At 43.1% G+C, this 19,281-nt stretch overlaps 1 protein-coding gene and 1 long non-coding RNA gene across 3 annotated transcripts in view; both read right to left on the bottom strand.

The window, feature by feature from the left end:
• Positions 1-4,627: 4,627 nt before the first annotated feature.
• LOC116787115 lies at positions 4,628-7,752 on the bottom strand. The gene is made up of 3 exons (XR_004357176.1): positions 7,636-7,752; positions 6,373-6,452; positions 4,628-4,872 (listed from the first exon to the last, which is right to left on the bottom strand). It is a non-coding gene; the product is annotated as an uncharacterized LOC116787115 (long non-coding RNA).
• A 2,397-nt stretch (positions 7,753-10,149) lies between these two features.
• The window catches only part of CDHR3 (cadherin related family member 3), a 36,639-nt gene continuing 27,507 nt past the window's right edge, over positions 10,150-19,281 (bottom strand). For both annotated transcript variants that reach the window (XM_032688425.1, XM_032688426.1), the window contains exons 16-19: positions 19,249-19,262; positions 17,782-17,813; positions 16,730-16,778; positions 10,150-13,960 (exon numbers count right to left, since the gene is read on the bottom strand). In XM_032688425.1, coding sequence (XP_032544316.1) covers positions 13,653-13,960; positions 16,730-16,778; positions 17,782-17,813; positions 19,249-19,262 — 403 coding nt within the window. In that variant the 3' untranslated portion in view covers positions 10,150-13,652. The remainder of the gene's footprint in view (positions 13,961-16,729; positions 16,779-17,781; positions 17,814-19,248; positions 19,263-19,281) is intronic.

Genomic DNA, 19,281 nt, shown 5'->3' with positions numbered 1-19,281 from the left:
TAGGAAGAACAATATTATTCTTGTGTTTGGAAATAAGATATGAAAGCAGTTACTTCAATAATGAGTTTGTTTGCAGGGGTTTTTTATAGCAACACTGGGCTGTGACCTAAAGGGCTGATGAAACTGTCAAATGGTCTCGACCATGAAATGGTTTTTAGCTTCACACTCAAAAGTCTTTAAACAGATTGGTCTTACTGTAGTGATTGACTCAGCTCTCTCAGTGTCCTTGCTTGGGTGGATGTTAATGCACGTGGACCATGGCATGTGTGTTATTCCAGTAGCCCCACACTGCTTGCCCTTCATTTACCATCAGGAAATGAATTATGGTTGGGTAGACTCCTGTCACTACAGTGGTCTGAAACTGGGTCTTGAAGCTTCTCTGAGAGTATTGATGATAAAAGTTGAATGCAAAGTTTTTCTTTCACCTCTATTACCAGGCCCTACCCAGCAGAATTGCATTGAACCATAACTGTAGTTTGACTCTCAGGGAAAGTCTGCACATAAAGCAATTACAAAGCTTTGGTGCTATCTAAGAGAGAATGCAAAACTTCTATTAAGATTTAAAGTACTGAGTTAATTTAGTTGATTAGAAATACAAGGTGTTATTTTGACGTGTTCTGTTGCTAGATGTTACCTCTCAAGTGGCCCTGCTGACAATGACTCTTGAGGAGTCCTTTCTGACCTCTTCACTTGCATCAGTTTATTGTTCCAAATACTAACTTCAAATTTTGAATCCTCACTCCTCCTTGAAGTGAGTTCTTCTATTATCTAAGGTTCCTCTGAACTGACAGTTGTCACAGATGGCTTGTTCTATAATGTTATATCTATATCACTGTGAATAGCTAGGAAGAGAGGGACAGAGAAAAGTTGGGGAAAGAAAATTTACTTTACTGTATGTGGGATTTTTTTTCTTCTCTTTTTTTTTTTTTGGTTAAGTCAAAACTGCTGGACCTTTTCTGTTACTCTCTTCTTAGCAGAATTATAGACATCTGAGATAAAAATCTGTGTTATTTCATCATGGTGAGATATGATAGGATCACTGGGATTAGGTTACAAAGATTGGTATTTAGATGTTTTGGTAATTTCTTTGCTATATTTTAAATTTCAAAGCTAGATCTGAAGCAAATTATTATTTGTCCCTTGATCAAACGACTGCTTTGAGTAAGAGGTCGAACCAAGTTTTTTTTCAGAGGTACCTTCTTTGTAATGCTTTCTTTTTTGGGCCATTGTTTGTCTTTGCTCACTGTTATTTTGACTTTCAGCCAGAGGGTCCTTGTTTGCATCACTGTGCATATTTATTGAAAATACACATTTCATCCCAAAATCTAAAACTCCTATTTTCATATTGCCTAAGAAAAAACTTGCTAATTATAGATTTAAATTTCAATCTTATAATTCTTTGCAATGTAAGGTTACACATGATGTGGCTAAAATATTTTTTTATTAACCTTTAATATTTTTTACAGAACTATTTTCCTGTCTATTTATTATGTGCTTATCTACTTTGTCACCAATAGACTTGTTAGAGTCGTTGGGATGGCCTAGTTATAAAATGGTAATTGTGTGTATTTTTGCACACACGAGAGCAGGAATGGATTAGATCAGTATATGCCTCCTTGATGACTGAGGTCTAGCCAACAACTGAAAAAGAGTTGGAAAGCTTAGCACGCTATGACTGATTGTTTCAACAAAAACTTAAGCTTCATATGCATTTAAAAAGACATTTTTCCCTTAGGGTTGAAACTTTCCCTTACACTTTTTGTAGAAGAAATGAGTGTGTCCCATCCCCAGAGTGCTTTCTGTCAAAAGACAAGGAGGCAGAATATGGCAGGCAGGACTATAGCTGGTAAAATAGAGAATCACAAATATGTGGTTATGTTTTGTAGAAATTCAGGCTGCACTTCTCTCTTCTACACAGCTAAATGTAGAGCTGCAAACAGGCCAAGATAAGTGCAATGTGTAGTCCACAACAAGTGAGACTTTAAAAAAGTAAGAGTTAACCACGTGTCTACTTCTGGTTCACTAGGATAAGACTTGTTTCCCTTTGTAAGGGAGAAGGATTGATGCAGAATACTGCTGACTTTGATGGCTGCTAGAGCCCTGCAGCTGAGATGAAATGGAAAGCATCATGCAGCAGGAGCAAGCAGCTGCTCTCATTTACCCTGGACACCCACAAAGGGCTGAGCAGCCTTTGCCTTTGAATTGACATCATGTTCATGCTGGCAGCACCAAAACACTCAGTGTCTCATGAGAGTGGGGAAAAAAAAAAAAGACTGTCTGATAGACAAGAGTCACCATTGTTATCAGGAGATGCAGTGTGCTTGATCCCTCTGTACTGAGGGAACAAAGGGCCTGGAGATCTGCCAGCTCTCTACAGGTAAGTAATCCTCTGCTGGCAGCAATCTTTCTTGCAGCCATCAGTGGAGCAAGTTCATAAAAATCCTGTCATACTGTAGGAACTATTCTGGTAGCAGGCTATAGTTATGTAGCTCTAGCAAGTAAAGTGGTGTATGATACCTGGTGTGATGCTAGAGAGGGGGATTTTGATCAGAAACCCATGGTGGGAAAAAAGGCTATATAGTGCCAGTGAAGGAACATAAAGCTGAGAGATCAGTACAGGATAGCAATAGAAAATCCCTTGGTGACGCATAGAATCCATCAGAATTAGCAAGTGTTTAAGGAATCTAGTACTTTGTGGTTTAGGGTGTTGTGACAAGTGATCTGAGGGTCAGGCTTCTATGGCAATGCTGAAAATCATTCTGAGTCATCTACTTTTATTTTTGTGGCAGCATTTAACGTGTTTATTCCTAACAGGTTTGCTGTATAGCCTAAAGTAAAGTTGTCATAAAGCCAGAGGTCAGTTTTTGTTGCTTAGTCACCTTTAAACATTAACCTGAATAATTAAATTAGTCAAAAAAATTCTAGAGTAGGAGCAATTCCCACCTCTTAAAATTGAAGGGAAGTTCCTCATATTTAAGATCAAGTCCATGTATGGTAGTAACAGCTATTGAGTTGCATTTTAGAGCCCGACTCAAATGTGGAATTCCCTCCTTCTGGCATGACAAGTAAATTTAGGTGTGCTTATAAACACTGCCCTGCTACAGACCTTAGAGCAGGGGAAAAGAAATTAATATTTTAGACTAGTGTTTTCACAAATTTTTCTTATACTTTTCAGTTGCGATTTCCAAAAACTTGCCTTCACTCAGTAGCACTCTACTTGCCTGGATATTTCATTCTTCATCTTGAGTCAGGAAGGCAGCAATATAGAGCTGAGTTGTGTCATCCCTAATATTTGTGCCCACATGGGCACAGTCAAGGGGTTTGCCCTTTATTCCGGGGCAAGCACTCTAGGGGCTAGAGAAATCTGTGCCAACCCTAACCATATTTTTCTTTCATTCTTTCCTTAAGGCAAACTGCCTCTGCCAGATCCTCTTCTCTACTGTCCATGTTTTCAGTTAATGTTTCACTGCAGATTCTGCTTGGCTGACAGAGGAACTCTCCCTAGTTTCCTAGTTTGTGGGGGTTTTTTATTTGTTTGTTTGTTTGTTTGTTACCTCCTGGACCAGACTGATAATAGTAAGATTTTAAAGTATTCTTCCAACTATCCAAGTAGGTTCCTTCTCATTCTACTACATCAGCATTTCTTGCAAATAATGGGGGTGTATTTGGACAGCTGGTTCTCATAATCCATCAGGCTCAAGGAATTTGATTGATTGCTGTTGCTGTCAGGGGATTGTACCTGCTGCTTGAAGGTACCTGTACCCCATCAGCAACGTGTGGTTTGTACTTGCTATTACATCCTGTCAACAATTGAGCAACTCCTCATTTATTCATAAAACATGCTCTGTCTTTTCTTGGCTCATGACTTCGTGTTATTGCTGCCAGCTGCGTTTCCTTCTTACCTGTCTGCACAGCAACTTGACTTAATTCAGTCATTGAGGAGGCTGTATACAGATACTTTACTCTGAGTAAGTGCAAGCTTTAATCAATTTACCTGTTTCATTTCAATTTAGTTCGAAGTTTGAGGCAGTCCACAGCCGTGCTTGCTTTCTGTGGCTCAAGATCAAAAACTGTTTGTCCCAAATCCCCTGGGTTATTTCTTGTGTAAAGCAGTAGTAATTTTATGTGCTGCACCCCCCGTGCCTTGGGATGGGAATCTATCTGTTGTTATACATGCTGCTGTTCCCAACTACTTTTTATTTTCTCATTTATACATGTGATCCTCTAAATCATCTTCCTCTGGTGACTTCAAATCTGATTCTCCATCACTTTCTGCAGATACAGCACCTACTTTTAATTTTTGCATCCTGATCTGCTTTTACAAGCATCTAATTTTACCTTCACATTTAATATGATCAGGTTCCCTTGGAACTCTCCTTTGCTCCAGGGTGAATGACTGCACTGTGCATGTTAATCCTGCTGGATTCTGCTGCTTTATGCTTCTATGGCTTTTCTTTCCCTTTTTCTGAATTAAAAATGCTTTATTTCACTATTACCTCTATGAACCACTAGACTGTATTCCTTTTTGAGTTCTGCAGTATTTTCTTTTAAAACAGTTTACAGATCAAAGCAATTATTTTCTGATTTTACTCTGACTCTATCAGCACAAAATGCTTTAGCTGCTCCCTCAACAGTCACAGTAATACAGGAATTGTATCCTTGGGTTTCATTTTGTAATCATTCTACATGTAGCTAGAGAGCATTTATTCTATATCATGCCTGGTCCTATGAGCTGAAGTGACACACCCTTTCTTCCACACAGAAATGTCTGTAACCTGGAAGATCTTTGGATTTTTTTTGACTTTTCTTATACTGCTCAGATTTTCAGTTGGCATCATTGGGGTGACATTACTGGCTTGTCAAAGTCTCTATCTGCAGTGACATAAAGCTTGTTGTGTAGCAAGGAAACAGAAGACTGGGCAAACTATAAAGGACAGATTCTGGCTATCTAATGAAAAAAAATTCTCTTTCTGGTACCATACAAGAGCCATAGTCTGCACACAGCAGAAGAAGGCTGTTGATGTCTTCAGATTGAATTTTAATTACTCTTACACAAGGGCTTCATGGAGTGTTGCATCTCAGGAGCCTTCCCACTCTTCAAAAGGGCCAGTGTTGGCTTTGGGCTTTTTACTGACATGGTGTGTTTCTAGTGCTCCTGGAACACCTCACATTTACACCATGGAAACAGCCTGCAATTCAACCGGACATTTTACTGTGAGCTGGCCAGTAAACAAAGATCTCTGATCAGAAGCAGAAGAGGAGAGAAGGACACAATATTCTAATAATGAGTCCAAAGGAGAAAAATAGAGATACAATCCTTCAATCTGCAGCAACTCAGAGCTGAATTTGGTGTTATTGGAAGTTCCCAGTAGTGACTGTGGAATATGAGGCATCTTTATGACAGTGTACAAGCAATGACACCGGGCACAATACCAGCAGTGTTCCTGGAGAGTACTCAGGCAGAAATAGGCATGGTACTGGCAAGGTCTCTTCCCAGAAGATCATGGATGCAGGTAGATCAGGCAGTTACAGTTAAAGAATAAAATAGTGTGTGCCAGTAGAGGAGATGAGGGTGATTATTTTTAGCTTTAGTTTCCACAGAGACTGTGCATCAAAAGTAATGAGAAAGGACTGGCAGGCACAGGAGGCTTTTTACACTCAGCTCCATGAAGAGCATATTGAGGATGAAGCTAGACCAAGAAATGAATTTGAGAAATGCCTTGCTAAAGTAAAAAAGCCAAGGGGCCTGTATCTTGACCTGAGGCCCTGGAAGCTCTTAATCAAGGAAGAAATTTAATTTTGAACTTTACTGATTTACTTTGTCTGGTTTAGCATGAGGCCAACATGGGCACTTCAGAGCTTTCAACATTTACTTGATGGAAAGAGAGCAGGACTTCTGGAAACTTGGAAGATCTCTCCTTTCTTCTTCAAGAGACCATGAACCTATTTTTCAGTGAGCTGAGTGGTTATTTGTATGGATTTACAGCAAGTGCAATAGGCCTTCAGGCTGGAGTGACAGTTTTACCTGCAAGCTGGGCAGGACTGTGAAGGATCAGTCTCTTAAGGATTAATTCCTTGGGCTACCCTTCAGTTGCAACCATGTGTCATGACCCACAGCTAACAAAGCTGAAAGGACAGTGAATCTTTCATACAAGAAGAGCCAGCAGAGTGATTACATCCAAGTTCTGGCTGGAGGCACCCTGGGGCTGGCTGCTGCTTTATTTTGTTTAGTGGGTAAGTTCATGCTCTTTTAACTCCAGGGAAAAGCTTCTGGTTCAGTGATGGGGCAGGATCTCTTCAGGAGCATGTAAGAACATGGTACTGATTCAGCACTGGCTGTGCTTGGGAGCATCCACCTTTATCCTGACTTACCTGTTGGAACAACACTGAAATATTGTCCTGAAATGCCTGTTACTTTGGTTCTTTGTTGATCATCTGATCTGGCTCCCTCACTGAAAGAACAACAGTGAAGGGGAGAGGTGACAAAAGGGTATAAGGTACCAGGTGCAGCTGCACTGGTCCTGGAGGGCGCGCTAAAGGAGGTTAGCTGTCAAGTGTCTCACAGAGATAATCCACTTTATGGAGACTTTATGCAGGGAGAGCTACACCTACACTCTGCTCACTTCCCCCTTCCCTTTCATCTCCTTCAGAGCCAGTGAGGTTGATAGGACGCCAAAACACGTCCTGGTATCAGGCAAAATAGTTGGGGAAATTCCTCATTGAGGTTTATATATCACTATTAGGACTCTGGTCTCTCTGGGCAGGCTCAGAAGATGTCCTCAGAGATCTAGGGTGGCTTTTTGGGGTGATCATGAACAGACCAAGGTGCCTAATTTCTTCAGGCACTTTCAGAGCTGGGTAGCAGCCAAATAGGTGAGGTTGCACATTTGGATTTTAGTCCTCACTTTTTAATCTTTGGTAGCACACAAACACTGCTGTATTTTGGTATAGAAAAGAGCAGAAACTTCTAACAAAAGGTCACTGGCAGAAACTGGTGTCAATTTTGATCTCTTTGAATGCTGTCACTTTTCTAAACTGCTTTTTTCCCTCGTGGAATTTTGGGGGAATTTCTGATCTTATAGATACTTCTGCCACAGGCTGCATACTTTACCACCTGTAAGGATGTTTCAGGGTAAGTACATTAGACAGCTATACCTGGTACTGGTAGTTAATAGAGAAAGCTCAGCCTCCTCTGTAGATGTTAGTGTGGTTATACTACTTGCATGAAGTGGGAAGATGCAATCAGGCTGGATATTGCAGGGAGGAGCATTTAGAAATTCAGTGTGAAAATGGATTTAATATGGTTCCTTATTGCTTTGGTATCTATGGCTGTGCAGAGAACTGCCAGAGTATCTTTTCCCGCCTGCTAGCTGCATGGATATAAAAGAGTAGTTGATGAAGTACAGGAGCATCCGTCCTGTGGCTCAGATAAACAGCACGAAATGGTTTCAGTTCAGTGTGGCGAAGGGAAGAGCTCAAAGTAAACAGAAAACAGGTCATTTGATCGTTCCTGAAGTGACCCAGTGTGCTCTGCAACGGATTAATCCTATAAGGGGATCATCTCTTTCTGGATACGCCTGCACCGCTATGGTGCCTGACTGTCAAGCTCTTTTTCCTCGTTTTTCTCAAATTTACCTTTATTGCTGCCTTCGCCCTCTCTCCGGGCCCCTGCACCCGCCTATCCTCCGCTGGGCCAGGTGCGGGCAGGGGTACGAGATGCCCCGAGAGGAGCATCCTCGGCCGGCACCGCCTCTCCCCGGCCGAGCACTGGGGGTCGGTGTTGCTCTGCGAAGCTGCGGCGGCGCCGAGGCCGCTCCCCGGGCAAGGGGTGTCTCGGGTTGGGCTGGGAGAGCCGGGGCTGGGCCGGCACCAGGAGCAGGGCTCGGCCGGGGCAGTTCGGACACGCCACAGCCGCGCTGCCGTGGGAGGAACCCCGCGTCTCAGCTTCCCTGTTCCAAGTGCGGGGCATCCCCCTGCCTCCCTCTTTGCCAGCAGCGCCCGGAGGAAGTTTCAGCTGACCGGTCACTGACAGGAGCCCTTCTCTGCCATTGCCTTCAGTAACTGCAGGAAAGGAGAGATGGCTGGAGCGAGCTGAGACCAGGCCAGCAAAGGGGGTGCTGGAGCTTCTCTTCCTCCCAGCGCCAGTGTGGCCAGGTGGCAACGTATTGTGACAGAATCACAGAATAGTTAGGGTTGGAAGGGACCTCTGGAGATCATCCAGTCCAACCCCCTTGCCAACGTAGGGTGACCTGGACCATGTCAAGGTGAGTTTGGAATGTCTCCAGAGAGGAGCAATCCATGACCTCCTTGTCGTGGGCAGCGTGTTCAGTGTTCTCTCGCCCTCAACATAGAGAAGTTCTTCATTTTGAGGTGGAATTTCTTGTTTTTCAGTTTATAATCATTGTTCCTCGCCCTCTCACTTGGAACCACTGAAAAGAGTCTGGCACCATCTTCTTGACATCCAGCTTTGAGATAGTTATATGTGTAGATGAGACCCCCTCTCAGTCTTCTCTGGACTAAACAGGCCCAGCTCCTGCAATCTCTCCTCATAAGAGAGATGTACCAGACCCCTAATCATCTTTGTTGCCCTCTGCTGGGCCTTCACCTTGTTTTTCTAATGACGGCCTATCTGGACCTAATAGCAGGCTGTGTCCAGAGCTGTGCTAAATGTGCAGATCCAGCAGCTTGTGGGCCCACCAGCCCTGCTGCCTACAGGGACAGGAACCAGTCTGCAAACCCTCCCCAGTGGAGGTTCCTGTGCACCGGGATACTCACAGCTCCTCTGGAAACAGTTGGCTGTCACAGCTGGCCAGCAGGCAGGGCACCATGGGCTGAGCCCCATGCTGACACCTGGGCAGGGCAAGCTGTGCTGTGCCAGACAGGGCTAATCCAGGTGTGCCCTGTGCAAACACAGCACTACTGCTCCTCTTTGCATGGCCCCTGCTGGTACCCACCATAAGGAATTGAAAATTAGGCACAACTGCATGGCCGGACCAAGCCATGCCTGCCTGTGTCGTTCACCAACTGCTATTTTCAAGCCTTGGAAATTAAGCATGCACCTCGTCTCAAAATCAAATCCCAGGGCATCTATCGACCTGCAGGAGCTGGAGTTTGGTGCCAAAGGGCTGCTGAGTGGTATCATCCTTGAATAGCATTCAGAGTAAGATCTATTTATCTATTTTGATTTCAAGGGTGTCTTTCACTCAATAACAGAGTCACTGCAGAAACTTGCTGAAGCTTGTATTTGACTTCTTCAGTCTCCTGGCCAGGTCCATGCTTTTCTACAGGGCTGCTTTGAAGCACATCTCAGAACATGCTTCCAGATGCAGAATTACCCCAAGTCAGATCCCAGAAAACATTCTGCAGACCTCGGAGCACTAACAGAGCATGGGCGGAGCCTCATTTCCTCCTGAGCAAAGCCTGGCTGACCTCTGTGCTCAGCTTTCTCCTGCTTTTCAGCTTCCTCAGGCATTGGTGCAGCAGTACAGACCTGCCCTCACCTGAAAAACCTGGGCTGAGATTCAGCTGATTTACCTTTGTGTGTATTGCGGAGGCATTGAATATCTGATCTAGACATCCAGAAAGAGCTGCTTTTAGGGCACAGTTCATCTGATCTGTTCTAGACATCTTGTTTTTAATATGTCACCCCCAAAGTGCTCTTTCTCCATGTGACAACATGGGGAGCTTGCAGTGACTAGTTCAGACAAACCGTGCGTGGATGAAACCCAGTGGGGGCCATGCCCATGTTCAGCCTTTCATCTGGAGCCTTTTGAAGGGCCTGTTGTGGCTGGGGGTGTCAGACAACTAATCATCCAGGGCATGTGCAGTATGTAGTTGTGGCTGCTTGCTGTTAAAATGCTAGTTCCATCATGGCATTCCAATCCCGGTCTCATAAAATAACCTAACAGCCAGATTTTTGCTCAGAAGGAGGAGGATTGTTCCCCTTGTCTGACACTCCTTCTCTGAGGGGATCCAAGCACCATCTCCTGCTCCTAGTGAGCAGTCACAAAGTGGCAGCCTCCTGGGGAGACATTCTCCATCTCTATAGCTGAGGTTGTTCTCATATGTAGGTCTCTTTGAGACCATGAGCAAATACAGTATCAGCACTTTTACATTCCTTGATAAAAATGAAGTTACACTGCCAGAAGCTGAGACTTCTGATGTTTATTGCAAGTGCTATTTATAACACCAGCATGAAAGCAGAACATTTATGCATTAGAAGTACATTCAGTTTGGAGAACAGCACAAAAACCTCAGTAACATGGTCACACATAAGCTACTGGGGGAATTAGACTCAGTCAGGAAAAGTGACCTGTGCTCTTTCCTAATCACTCTTGATACTTTCAGAGCAATGTTAATCCACAGGTCTCAAAGCACTTCAGAGATGTGTAATAGGTAGAGACACAGCAATCAAAACCTGTGGCAGAACTCACACTGATTTTTGTAGATCAGATAAAATTAATGCATAACACGTAATAGGCAGCTGTAGGTCAGGAACTGTTGCCCTCAGCCACTCTGCTTGAACCACCAGGTGCCTTTCTTCTTCTAGTCTAAACTTATCAGTGTCATCACTCTAAAATAAATGGCACCAAAGTTCACACCTTGTATCTGTGTGCATGGAGACTAACAGAGCTGTTGAAGACTAGAGAGGCTGTTCCCATCATCTAGTCTGACCCTCTACAGCACACAGCAGCCATTCTTGACTTCTGAAGGCTTCAAATGATGGAAAGGCCTCCTGGTCTTGGCTAATTGTTCCAATTATCGAATGCTTTTATTGTGTAGAGCTGCACTTAATCTTTGCTCTCAGTCCATCTAGTGCCAGTTCAGGACACTGAATCTGTGCTCTAGGAGGCACTTATGAATGAGAAAAAGCACAAAAGCTGGTTTGACAATTAGAAGAGGTTTCTAACATTTAAAGCTGCATTGCACGGTATATTATAATTTCTATTTTATGAAAAATATATGTTGCTTTTGCATATATTCAAAGCATCATTTCATGTGTTTTTTGATATAATAAGTAGTAGGTGTACATCTAGGTCAGTCAGTTTTATCTTCTCAGCTTTTGCCTTATCAAAGGCAGCCCAGAGAAATGAATGGCTGTGCTTTGGCTCAATGAGACCTAAATTCATTCTTGATTACTTCACGGGGAGAAACATCAATAGTAGCAGGGGAAGCTAAGAGGAAAATGGTGCCACTTTTGCATAAAGCTATTGCTCATATAAAGCCTTGTTATTCCTTGATTTAGTAGATCCCAAGCAAGGAAAGTAGTCCTGCCCAAAACAAGGTCCTGCAGTGAAGATCAGGATGAAGAATTTGTTGGACCTGGAGATCAGCATAGCACATATTGAAGCAACAGTGTAAGGACTGGTGAAGCTGCAGTTTATGGTCAGCACTATTGTTTACCCATGCAGCACAGACTCACAGGATGCTTTATCTTGCCTAAACCTGCCCCCCCCTTCCCTGGCCCCAGACTCTGAGTATACCAGCTAAACACACCTCAACCAGGTGCAAGCATTCTGGGCAGTGTTAGCTCTTGGATCTGGTGTCTCTTAAGTCCATGGCACCTCTTTGTAGAACTCTGAGGTTGTTGTTCTGAGGTTAGAGTATGTGAGCATCACTATGAGAGTAGTTGCTTTTCACCCAGCTGTTGGCCAGCTGTCAGAGACTACAGCACCAGCAGTGTTGGCTGTGACAATGTGTTTGCATACATGGATGTATGGAGTATGCTGTGATACCATGTTATGCTGCTGTTGGGGTTTTTTTTCCTGAGAAGATAGGAAATAAGTTTGTGCAGTTCAGAGGCGGGAACAGTAGTAAAGAAAGACGAGTATTCATCTGTCCCTTTGCAGATTTCCTGGCTGAAACTACAGCCTGTCTCTGCCTCCTTTCAAAAAAAAAGGTATTTGCCTCTTAATCACTAAAGTAGAATGAGAATAACTGAGGAAGCAGAGCAGCTGCCCTAGAGAAATGTCCAGGAAAGTAAATACAAATGCCTGTGTGTCTTCCTGTCATGAAAGCAATGCAGTTAACTTCTTTAGGTGACAAAATTTACCATTTGGAGGTGCCATGTATGCCTATGGGTAGCTTCGTGCCAGAGTGCTAGGAAGATCAGAGCTACAGCAGTACTATCACTTGCTGCAGAGTTTCTCTATGTCACTGGAAAATCACCTGCATAGGAATCAAATGTATTGTATTTACAGCAAACAAATGCAAACAATAGTGGGTTGGAGCACTGAATGTGTGTCTGGCCCTGTTGTTGCTGGAGGGTCAAACAATACTATGACAACCACCAGGAACACAATAAACTGATAACATGCTAACAGAGTATAAATCACTCTTTCCTATCTCTATCATTGTGATATTCATTACATGCTGGGTTTCTGATTGTGCAATGAACGAGCATTTGACTGAAGGTGATTGGTGTTTGTAAGGGAAGTTGTTGCTGAGCCAAACCACTCCTTTGGAGCACAGCAAAGGGTCACAACACCATGACAGGTGGTTTTGTGAAGTGTAGGATCCTTGGTGAAATTATCATGGACCTCTCCATCCAGGTCCTTCATTGTATGACAAAAAACAACGCATCTGACAGACTGAATAAAATCTTCATTGTCTGTCCCTGCTCAAGTTAAACCGAGTTTTTCTTTCGTCACCTGGTATCAGCCCTTTGTTGCCAAAAAACCCTTTTGTAATCAGGAAAGAAAAGAAGCCAAGATATGAAGCATTAAGTCATCATTTATAACTATTTTTCTTCAGATTAAAATAATTTTCAGAAATCTCGTAGGGTTTGCTTGTTTTATATCAGTTCTTAGACAGCACTTACATTATACATGCCCACACTCGGAAAAGATTATTTCACCCCATGTGCTTACTGTCATTATTCTTTTGAGTGTGTTCCGCTTGATTCTGTAAAGCATTAAATATGCCAGAGAAAATACCAAAGGTGAAGATATTAAATGCTGCTAGTGTTGCTAGTGTTATGAAAGATAAATAAGCTGAAAGCGTTGACATGACAGCCTGAGATACCATAACAAGCTGTGGGTTTTCTGCACTCCATAATTGCTTTCAAGCCACAGTCTTTTCTACAGCAAGATGGGAGGGCAAGGAAGGGCTGAAATAAAATACTCAATGAAAAGCAAGTATTTTTAGCTTCTATAAACACACATTTCTACCCACATTTCTACCCTGATGTGGTTTACACTCATTCTGCTGCTCAGCAGGGACAGGAGACCACATTTGCTGGTGAGAAAGCACATCCCTACGTATGCTGCCATTCCCAAAGGCAATCAGAGGATGTGCCCATGTTGGTTGGGGTTGCAGAGCTCCTCCAGGAGGACACTGCCAGTGTCCGTAGGGGGCAGTGGGCAGTGAATTCTTATCTGTGACTCTGCTTTTGTTTCCGTTTCTCCCACTTTCATGTCCTCCCTTTCTCTCCCACTCATACACGCACCTGTCAAAGGTACCTCCAGCTTCATCCTGGTTTTGGGTCCAGTATACACACCAGTGGCCACCTTATGTTTTGCAGCTGAGAAATATATAGAGAAAAATCACATCTGATTCTTTGGCTATTCAGATCAGAGGTTGCTTGGAAAGCAGCTTGGAATCTCATGAACTCTGGCTTAATGGTAATGCAGGGTTCATTTGGGGATAGGAGGTCAGTTCCCGCCTTGAGGAGCCACTGAGGATAACCCCCTGCCCTCAGACTCCTCTTTCTGCTTTTGTAATCTCAGTCCATCCTGGTCTGCTGAGGGCTTGGTAGCTGGTTTTGTTGCTGCAGTCAGCTCTTTCCTCTTCTCTGAAGGTTCTTTTTTACTTGCTGCCTCTGCTCCATTTGTCCCTTGGCCACTATTGTCTGTGGCACCCCATGTAACCTGACCAGCCATCATTGGCTTAAGGGGCTCATTGCTCTTCTTCCACCTCCGGGCCCCCGACCGCGTATTGAATTCATACATTCTGCCAGTAACTTGCAAGAACAAAAAGACAACTGATTAAAATCATTCCTGCTTTAGCAGATTAAGACATGACAGTTCTCAGCATGGGATTGAAGTGAGAAACATGAAGCACTTGGAAAATCAGCTGAGCTGAGGAGGTGGCCCTGAAAGTCTCATTTCTGCAAGAGAGTGTGGGGACTTGGGCATTGCTGTGGCCTCTCAGAGGAGCTGCTGTTCTGCCACTATAAGAACTGGCTCTACAATTTGGGGGATAGGAATATTCAAAACATTCCCATTCAAAAAAATAGCACCTTCTTATCATCCTATACCTCTGTCCGAGTTACAGCTACCATAAATTAACATGGGCAGTGTAACAAACACATCCGTAGTTGTTAGTTGTAAGGACTAACTATCCCAAAACTTATGTCTTTTGCCATACTGAGCAAGGCCGTTGTGGATGTCTGTGCCTATTTTGTCAAATAGAGTTGCCTACCAGAGGTAGCAAAACCAGCTTAGGAGCACAATATATTACATACATCTTCCAGGCAATGTAAGCTCATCTAAGTTGACACAGGATTTGGAGATATGGGCTCTCCAATGAGTTTTGGCTGCATGTATTCCTTCTCCATTTGCACAAAATGCTTTCCTTGAGGCTTGCTGTGCACATTGTCATTAATAGAGCGAAGTACCGTGTGTTTTCGGTTTGTACAAGTACATGCTTCCCTCATATATGTAAAATATTTTTACATTTTGGTTGTTCAGCACACATGGCTGCCTTTCCTTATTAGGGAGGTTTCTGTCTCTATTTAGATTTTATGGGTAATTTCTACTTGTACTTTAAAAGTAAATGTTTTTTCCTTCAGCTTGTTTACTACCTAGAGATAGGTTGAAAAATTGCCATGACTCTAGTGTGATCACCTCATAGTCTAAATATCTATTTCTTGCTAAACAGAGAATCAGGAGCTATAGTGGCACTTCTTGTAATTAAACATTAGTAATATAAGACAAACAATAGACCATTAAGGCCTGGAAAGAAACGGTGGTTATGTTACAGTTTGTATCAGAATTAATGGTTTCTGACACATTAACACAATTTGAGCAATTAAAGATGAAACTGGATCTCTTTACACGTTATTTTTATTGCCTGCTTACAAGGCAGGCAGGTTAAAGCAGCCCAGATCAGGAAGCAACTTCTGACCATCCCTCTTAATCATATTCAACAGATGATGTCCTGGGAATTATTAAATCTCATTTCCAAACTGGCAACACTTGATCCTCTAGGTTTTGGATGAGCTGTGGAGAAGAGAGGGGAGGAGCGAGGAGCACACATTTCCCTGCTGACACCACAAAGCTGTGTTACAGCTTAATGTTTGTGTCAGGCATGACATAAATGCTTTGGCTCTGGAGTGCAGATTGGATGGGCTCAGATATCCTTAAGTCTAGTATGGTCAGGTTCCCTGAGAAAGAGAGCCACCAGCTGTCAGGCAACACTGGAAAGCAGCTCTTGTGGCAGCCTAGACACTATCCATGTATTACAAAGGAAGTTACACAGGGAAAAAGCAGGGATTCTGGAGCCCATCCCTCCAGATCTCTTTATAAAAAGCAGGTGTGCTTGGACTTGGATCAAACTGGCCTTGAGCAGCCTTGTGGATGGGTTTAATTGCACAGTAGGGCTCCCTTTGTTTTCCCCAAATTCTACTGAAGTCTCCATGCCTAGTGTTTCCCATTAGCTCAAGGCATTCAACAGCTCCGAGCCAGCTAATAAGAAACACAAGGTACAGGCACTTGGGTGGAAATTGGCGAGATGAATTCAAGCATCAAAACAAACCTACCTTCTCCTGGATAATTTCTAGACCTATTGTTTCAGACCTATTTTCAGATCTATTTGTTAAAGACCTATTTGGACTGACTGTCACATATTACCACCCCTCCATCTCTATGCTGGGGCCCTAATCCATTAGGTGCAGGGCTGGGCATCCTAATTCCAGGCCAAGCATTACAGTGAGGGGCTCAGACAGGGGCTGTGTTTCAGGGGAATGAGGTAAGTCAGAACAACCCTTAGAAAAAACCCACATTTTTCTGCAATGAACCCTGCTGCAGAGCACATTGGCTGTCACTTGGGGAAGGGGATAAGCACACACCTCCCTGATCGTCTTGGGTTTTGTAGCTTTTGCCCTATTTTTCCTTTTCCCAGCTGGTTAATCAGATATACTCAGAGTTAGCATAACTGGAGCCTGGTGACACACTTGATAGCTGATGCCACCACAACTATCTAAAAGCAAAAGGTCTTCCCTTTCCTCCCTAACAAGAGATGCTTGGATAAACAGCAGCAGTGCAGTGTTTCTGCAAAGGAGAAGATCTGTGCAGGAACGAGTGACCCACCGTGCATCCAGGGAGAGATTTAAGAGACAAAGTCAGTACTTCTGCAGCTACATTAATCTCCTGGCCATTTCCCAGAGATGGGGTGGGGGAGACCACATAACCAGAGCAAGAGGCTCGCAGAAAATTCCTCCTCCCCTCCCACCTTCCTATACCACATCCATATATTCAAGCTTGGCAGAGGACTAGTGAATAATCTGGCCATTGGATGTATGCTTTCAAGGGCCATGAGTGTATTCTACCATTAGAAATGTTACTGAGGCACTGTCTTGATTTGTACTCTCTGTGAGATATAACTCCCATTCTCCTTGGAAACAGCAAACCTGAAACATGAAAAGTCAATGTCGAACCATATTTAAATCAACTAATCCAGTTTGTTTCCAGACAAATGTTCATATCCCCTGTTAATTGCTTTTTCTTACCTGGGTCTCTGGCTTCTCCATCAAAGATAGTATTTAGCTTTGTCATCGTCTGTGAAGAGACACAAAATGTGAAATGAATCCTGTGAATTAGTTGAGTATGAAGAAGAAGCAGTGACTTGGAAACAGTGATCTACATGGATGGAGGTGGATTTGTGTGACCTGTATATTGCATTCATTTAGGCTGGGTTTAATCTAAACTGGCAACAAGAGCCATTCGTGGTGTAGGGTTTTGCCATGAGGTGTTCAAAAGAGAATTGATAAGGTCTGACACTCTAAATACCTCCACCTGGGTAACCACAAGGTGGTCTCCTCCACACAAAGAAGGCTTGGGAATCACCTCTCTGAAGAACTTGTGGAGAGGGAGTTCACTGCTGAAAGTGCCTTGCATAGATTCATAGAATATCCTGAGTTGGAAGGGACTCACAAGGATCATTGAAGTCCAGCTTCTGGCCCTGCACAGGACCACTCCAAGAATGACACCATGTGCCTGAGAGCCTTACAGCCTTTATGATATTATGTCTATGAAAATGAAGGAGCCCTGAGATCTATGAGCAAAGAAACATCCACAACAGTAGAAATAACTATGGCATTTTCCTGCAAACAGCTTACCAAGACCAGACTCTTTACAGCTTGTGTACCTCCCTGCTTGCACTCAGGTGGGTCAGGGTCAGCTGCACAGGTCAGAGGTGTCTCAGCAGCACACTACTGGCATCAGTGAAGCTGTGGCACTTGTCATCCCACCTCTGTGGGTGCAGTGAGTTTCCCTTTCCTTGTTGTGGGTACAGCCTGTCTGGGCTCCCCAGTAGGCATTTCAGCATTTGGAAGCAAAGGGGCCCCATGCAGGCAAGCATCCCTTACACCCAATGTTGCCTCCAAACAGAGGCCAGTTGGGACACTGAAATATTTTGCACTTGAGGGCAATCCTTTTTTCCTTGCCTATCATTTTTATATTCTCTTTGAAAACAGACACCTTTCACAGAAAGGGTCCTATGATCACATTGCATGATGGGGCTGGCAAAACAGGGTTTCATTTTGAGGTCAGCAGTACTTACCACAACCACGTCTTTCTTAGGTTTCTTCTTTTCTGCAGAAAGGAAAACACACACACTGTAAAGAATCAGACTTTTCTGAGCATGACTATAGAAACTAAAGCCAAGATTTCCTCAAACAAATAGATATTCTTGCTACTCAACTTCTGAGACATCTCAAATGAGCCTTGAAAAGTGAATTCCTTCATAGTATCTTAGAGTGGGAATCCACAGTTGCCTAAGATTAATTAAAAGTCTAGCCTTGAAAAGTCTTATTCCTTCAGTAATGAATGAATAACAATGGTTTTTTAAACAAATTTCTCTTTCTAAATAATATGAAGACGTAGAGAAATTCAGCTTTGGGGATATCTGAACTAGAAATGTAGACTATTGTAGTTCCCTGAACTACAACAAACATCCACTTGGAGACAAAATAGGCAAGTGCTGCAGTTCCAGTCAAGTAAAATTCAGATTGAAGAACAGTTTGGTTTTGTGTGAATTTACCACACTATTAACCCATCCCACATGCAAACAAATACAGCAGCAGTGCCATGGGCATTTCGACAGCATGGATTCATGGATGATACCCAACAAGTTGCTATGATTTCTTCTTGCTCGCTCCTTGCCAATTTGTTTAATGGACTTTCTTTGGAGAATTGTGTGCCTGGCCACCAATGGGCTTTGCAATACTCTGCAGTGCTGCAGATGGGTCTCAACCTGAGCAGTGATGGGAAGCCTGTTCTGTCTGGCCTTTCCTGCCCAGCATTTGAGAACCAGTTTTTCAGAAAAAGCCAAGCATTCATTTTTTCGGAAACCAGCCAATGCTGAAATGTCTCAAATTGGGCAACCAAGAGAATAGCTAATTTTGTGGGGTTTGTTAGTTCTGTGTTTTTTCAAGCTGGGAGATAGCAGTTGAGGAGAAAGAGTTACAAAAGCGGGGTCCTACTGAGCCCATATGAACAATGCTTGCTAGCAGAAAGCTAATGGGATAAAAGGAACTCCTTAAAAAAGCATGCTTTTTCATGTGCAACTTATACCCCTGCTAAGTTATACAAACCCCTTTAAAAGCACCAATACTTGAAAATAAATCTTCAGGTACATGAAGTAATGGTGTCAAGGGAGAAAATGAAGTGATCAGAGAACAGGGACTTAGAGTGGAGAGGATTCTTGAAGGTGCTGTAGGTGGATGGGATTATTTTTTAACAGATAGCATATGAATTGCATGTGAAAAATACAGTCATTCTTTAGCACCCGTGCCAAAATACCAGGATACTCTGAATCTGCTTTTTACCTCATAGTTGATAGCTTTGAACACCAAAAGGGCCATGAAATCACTTAGTCAGGCCTCCCATAATTGGCCAGACTTATCTAATCTCAGTACCCGTGTACTGGGTCAAATTCATTTGTCTAGAAATTAGTTTACAAATCTTACACTGAATCATAAACAAGGTCTTGTCATGAAGCATTAAAATATAAAAAAGAGGTACACACCTGGAGCATCTATCCTGTAACAAAAAAAAGATT

This window comes from Chiroxiphia lanceolata, chromosome 5, assembly GCF_009829145.1.
Source record: "Chiroxiphia lanceolata isolate bChiLan1 chromosome 5, bChiLan1.pri, whole genome shotgun sequence".
In the NCBI taxonomy this organism is placed as follows: Eukaryota; Metazoa; Chordata; class Aves; order Passeriformes; family Pipridae; genus Chiroxiphia; species Chiroxiphia lanceolata.
Note: the sequence above shows the minus strand (reverse complement) of the source record. Positions and strands in the feature narration are given on the sequence as shown.